The sequence below is a fragment of the Chanos chanos genome, chromosome 3 (genome assembly GCF_902362185.1).
Source record: "Chanos chanos chromosome 3, fChaCha1.1, whole genome shotgun sequence".
Taxonomy (NCBI): Eukaryota; Metazoa; Chordata; class Actinopteri; order Gonorynchiformes; family Chanidae; genus Chanos; species Chanos chanos.
This window is the reverse complement of record NC_044497.1, coordinates 1,997,501-2,002,500: the sequence shown is the minus strand read 5'-3', so window position 1 is coordinate 2,002,500 and position 5,000 is coordinate 1,997,501. Positions and strand designations below refer to the sequence as shown.

The window sequence follows — 5,000 nt, the reverse complement described above, 5'->3', positions numbered from 1 at the left end:
TGTGTTGGTATGTTCACTGCTTGGTGTGTGTGTGTGTGTGTTTGTATATGTGTGTGTGTGTGTGTGTGTGTGTGTGTGTGTGTGAGTGAGTGTGTGAGTGTGTGTGTGTGAATGTGTGTGTGTGTAGGGCGTGAGTGAGTGTGTGTGCGTGTGTGTGTGTGAGTGAGTGTGTGAGGTTGGTTATTTGTATGATGACAGGAATAACACAGCTGATTATGACACAGACTGTAAACGTCTTATTGACCCTAAGCAGAATAAATCACACAGTTCTCAGTCATACCACTTATCCCTCTCTCTCTCTCTCTCTCCCTCTCTCTCTCTCTCTCTCCATCCCCCTCGCTCTCTCTCTCTCTCCATCCCCCTCTCTCTCTCCCTCTCTCTCTCTCACGCTCTCTCTCTCTCTCTCTCTCTCCATCCCCTTCTCTCTCTCTCACTCTTTCTCTCTCTCTCTATCTCTCTCTTCTCTTTCTCTCCACCCCCCCCTCTCTATCTCTCTCATCCCTCCTTTAACTGCTCCCCCCCCTCTCTTTAGCCGTTGTCCTTCTCTGTCTCTTTTGTGTGGTTTTCCTCTCTGGTTCTCTCTGCAGTAGCAGTCCTTCACGCCTGCTCTCTGCGGTGAGTCTCGTTGGTCGTGGTTGACTCTGGGGCTCTTGATGGAGAAGTTAGCCCATCCTCACGTGACTGTTTCACTGACTGTATGAACAGAGCGAACGGCACACAGACACACGGCCGATGTCTCTGACCTTCATCTGCGGGTGAAATATGACAGTCATTCCTAGGCTAAGCTACGGCAGCCATGGGCTTGACCTGTAGATGGCTTTAGGACGAGAGGAATTAGCCAGAGATTCCATACTGCCCCGTTCTGGGAAGATGTAACCTGTTTTTTGTGGTAATATATTTACTCATGGCTACAGCATAACTGTTTTGATATCGGCAGCAAAGCCCATTAAATATCTCTAAATAAACTGAACTGAACTGCATTGAATTGAACTGAACTGATTTAAATTGACCTGAACTGAGTTGAATTGAAATCTCAAACTGAATCATGTTGAACTGAACTGAATTGAATTGTCTCAAATTGAATTGAACAGGAACAGCACTGGTCTTGAAGAGGGAATCTTATTCGTTTAGATCTGTGTGTGCAGAATGAAGAAATCTCATTGCTTTAGCTCTATGTCTTTAATATGAAGGAATCTCATTGATTTAGCTCTGTTTCCATAGTTTGAGGGAATCTTATTGGTTTAGCTCTGCTTCCATAGTTTGAGGGAATCTCATTGGTTTAGCTCTGTTTCCATAGTTTGAGGGAATCTCATTGGTTTAGCTCTGTGTCTGCAGTACGAGAGATTCCCACTGGTTTAGCTGTATGTCTTTAGTCTCAGGAAATCTCATTGGTTTAAGTATAAGTTTAAATTTAAGTTTAAGTTTATTTCCTTTATTAATCTCACAAACGGGGAAATTCGTTTGGACAGTTGTTCTGTGTTTAGGACTTTTGATTCTTGTGGAGTCTGTTCCTGAATGCCAGTTGCTTGACAAGATTTTCGGCCGTCGTGTGTAACTAGGTCAGCAGTCGACTCTTTAACGTCGATTGCATCCCATGCCTTCCCTGAGTTGCACCCCCTCCTGCATAACCCAAAATCAGCTCCTGTCATCCAGCGCCGGACAGCAGCAGAGGCTTAGGCGAGATCGGATGACCTAACTGTCCGTCAGGACCAGCCTGAACTGTCAGTTTAGACTTCGTCTGAGCATCCCACCACTGACCTGACATCTGCATGGCAAACGGCCATAATCAGGCCTCTAACATGGAGAGTGAAACTTAATTGGCTCCAGGATGGGTTTCTTTTTTGTGTGTGTGTGTGTGTGTATGTGTGTGTGTGTGTGTGTGTGTCCATACTCTGTCTTCAGGGAGCAGTGATACAAATCATATAGCAATGCTACTGGAAGGACCACCTCTCTGCCTGCCAATCAAGAACAATAGGCCATTACTATTCACACAGTAAATATACAGCCGCTGATCTTCCTGGTTCTGCCCAGAGTCATTTTACTTCCATTAATAAACAGAACAGTGACCCATCATGGTGCTGCGCTCACAAGTCATTAATAAACAGATAATGACAGTGACCCATCATGGTGCTGCGCTCACAAGTCATTAATAAACAGATAATGACAGTGACCAATCAAGGTGCTCCACTCACAAGTCATTAATAAACAGATAATGACAGTGACCAATCAAGGTGCTTCACTCACAAGTCATTAATAAACAGATAATGACAGTGACCAATCAAGGTGCTTCACTCACAAGTCATTAACAAACAGAAAATAACAGTGACCAACCAAGGTGCTCCACTCACAAATCTTCTCAGAGTTACACTTGACAGTGGAATCTAGAAACACTAAAATAATACAAAATCCACACTTAACACTCTTAACTAACATTCCCAGGCAAATTTATAGGTTCAGTGCCATCCCTGAGGACAGACACTGCAGTATACAGTCTAAACTTTACAGCACAATCTGACACCTTACTTTCCAACTTTCCAACAAAACACAGTATACAGTATACAGTATACAGTCTAGACTTTACAGCACAACACTACAGTATACAGTCTAGACTTTACAGCACAGCACTACAGTATACAGTCTAAACTTTACAGCACAACACTACAGTATACAGTCTAAACTTTACAGCACAGCACTACAGTATACAGTCTAAACTTTACAGCACAACACTACAGTATACAGTCTAAACTTTACAGCACAACACTACAGTATACAGTCTAGACTTTACAGCACAACATTACAGTATACAGTCTAGACTTTACAGCACAACATTACAGTATACAGTCTAGACTTTACAGCACAGCACTACAGTATACAGTCTAAACTTTACAGCACAACACTACAGTATACAGTCTAAACTTTACAGCACAACACTACAGTATACAGTCTAGACTTTACAGCACAACATTACAGTATACAGTCTAGACTTTACAGCACAACATTACAGTATACAGTCTAGACTTTACAGCACAACACTACAGTATACAGTCTAGACTTTACAGCACAACACTACAGTATACAGTCTAAACTTTACAGCACAACATTACAGTATACAGTCTAGACTTTACAGCACAACACTACAGTATACAGTCTAGACTTTACAGCACAACATTACAGTATACAGTCTAGACTTTACAGCACAACACTACAGTATACAATCTAGACTTTACAGCACAACACTACAGTATACAGTCTAGACTTTACAGCACAACACAAGTCCTTATTGTCCAACTTAACAGCAAAACACTACAGTATACAGTCTAGACTTTACAGCACAACACTACAGTATACAGTCTAGACTTTACAGCACAACACAAATCCTTACTGTCCAACTTAACAGCAAAACACTACAGCCTACAGTCTAACTTTACAGCGCAGTAAAGTACCTTACTGTCCAAGCTTACAGCAAAACACGGCAGCAGAAACCTAAACTTTACAACTTTACAACATCATACTCTCCAGCAGCATAGTTCAATATTACATCATACAGTCTGACCTTACCAAACAATACAAACAAAACTGTTACTTATATACGCTCTCCCTCTGTCTCTCTGGCTTTATCTGTCTCTCTCTCTCTCTCTCTCTCTCTCTCTGTCTCTCTCTTTCTGTGCCTGAAAGTACAGTAACAGATTCATGCACTGCATACTAAACAGTTGTCATTGTGTTGGCATGTCAGAACATGCATATCTATGACATCCAATACTTGCATCCACCTATGTAATACATCACACATCGTCTGATCCAGGGACAGCAACACACACACACACACACACACACACACACGTGCGCACGCACGCACACACACACATGCACACACACACACACACACACACACACACACACACGTGCGCATGCACGCACACACACACATGCACACACACACACTCACACACACACACACATACGCTCGCAGGCACGCGCAGAGTTTGCAGATATCAGTGTGTGACCTGTTTTACAGCATAAAGCAGACATTTTATGAGATGTGATATCTTTTACTAATGTCTGGTGTTTACCATGGTACACATCTGTGTTGCTTGTCTTTTGTCTCCTGTACACACTACATAAGGAGATAACCCCAAAGCAACAGCTCGTTCTCAACACTTAAGACAAACCACAACCTCAGAACTCAGCGCTAACGGCCAAGGGCACAGCCTTCAACTGAGAGAGTCCTGTCTTCCCCTGCATTATGATGAAATGAGTACAAAAAAGATAGATCAACAGCGGTGAGAAACTAAATTTGACAGTTATTAAGACTGAACTTGATTAGGTGGTTGTGGAGCAAACCGTTTTAAAATAACGAGCGTGGCGCGAGCGGTCAGAGAGATCTGGGACTAACGTGAGAGCATTGCGTTAGCAGATCTGTGAAGCAGAGGCACGAGAGCGGCGTGCGTAAAGGTAATACCGAACAGCAATAACACATAATTACGCGTGCAGCTGTGAAGTAAACATGGCCGTTGGTGTTTGAGAAAACATCTGAGCTGATGACTCGCTCAATCTTAACATAAAAAAGGGTGCTAATTCTACTCCAGTCAAACTTAAGGGAGCCAAATCGTTCTGAGGGGTTAGTCTGTTTCCTGGCGTTAACGCAAAGCAATTACACCCTTCATGGATCAACAATCACGCAACTCAATTCTCAGAGCAATAATCTGAAATCAACAAACTTTGACAACTAACTCCCATGGTCAGATTGCGCTGGTCGTAAAATCAGAATAAAGACTAGAGACCGCGAGATGCGTGAGATGGCATGCGACTCACCCGGGCATATTTGGACGAATAGGGGTCTTCGAAAAGAGCCCAGATTCTTGGTTGCCAAATGCGCCACCATCCCACTTTTCTGCCGTCTTCTTGCAGGCATAGTCGTTTCAGGTCTCCGTCCGCACCGCCCGTCAGCGCAGGGTCGTCCTCCTGCGCGTCTGGCTCGGGTGTCTCGAAGCTGTCCAGCG

At 43.5% G+C, this 5,000-nt stretch overlaps 1 protein-coding gene across 4 annotated transcripts in view; it reads right to left on the bottom strand.

The window, feature by feature from the left end:
- kcnc3b (potassium voltage-gated channel, Shaw-related subfamily, member 3b) overlaps positions 1–5,000 on the bottom strand; it is a 35,488-nt gene that overhangs the window by 30,052 nt on the left and 436 nt on the right. For all 4 annotated transcript variants that reach the window (XM_030767098.1, XM_030767100.1, XM_030767101.1 and 1 more), the window contains exon 1: positions 4,813–5,000. This exon is cut by the window's right edge and continues 436 nt beyond it. In XM_030767098.1, coding sequence (XP_030622958.1) covers positions 4,813–5,000 — 188 coding nt within the window. The remainder of the gene's footprint in view (positions 1–4,812) is intronic.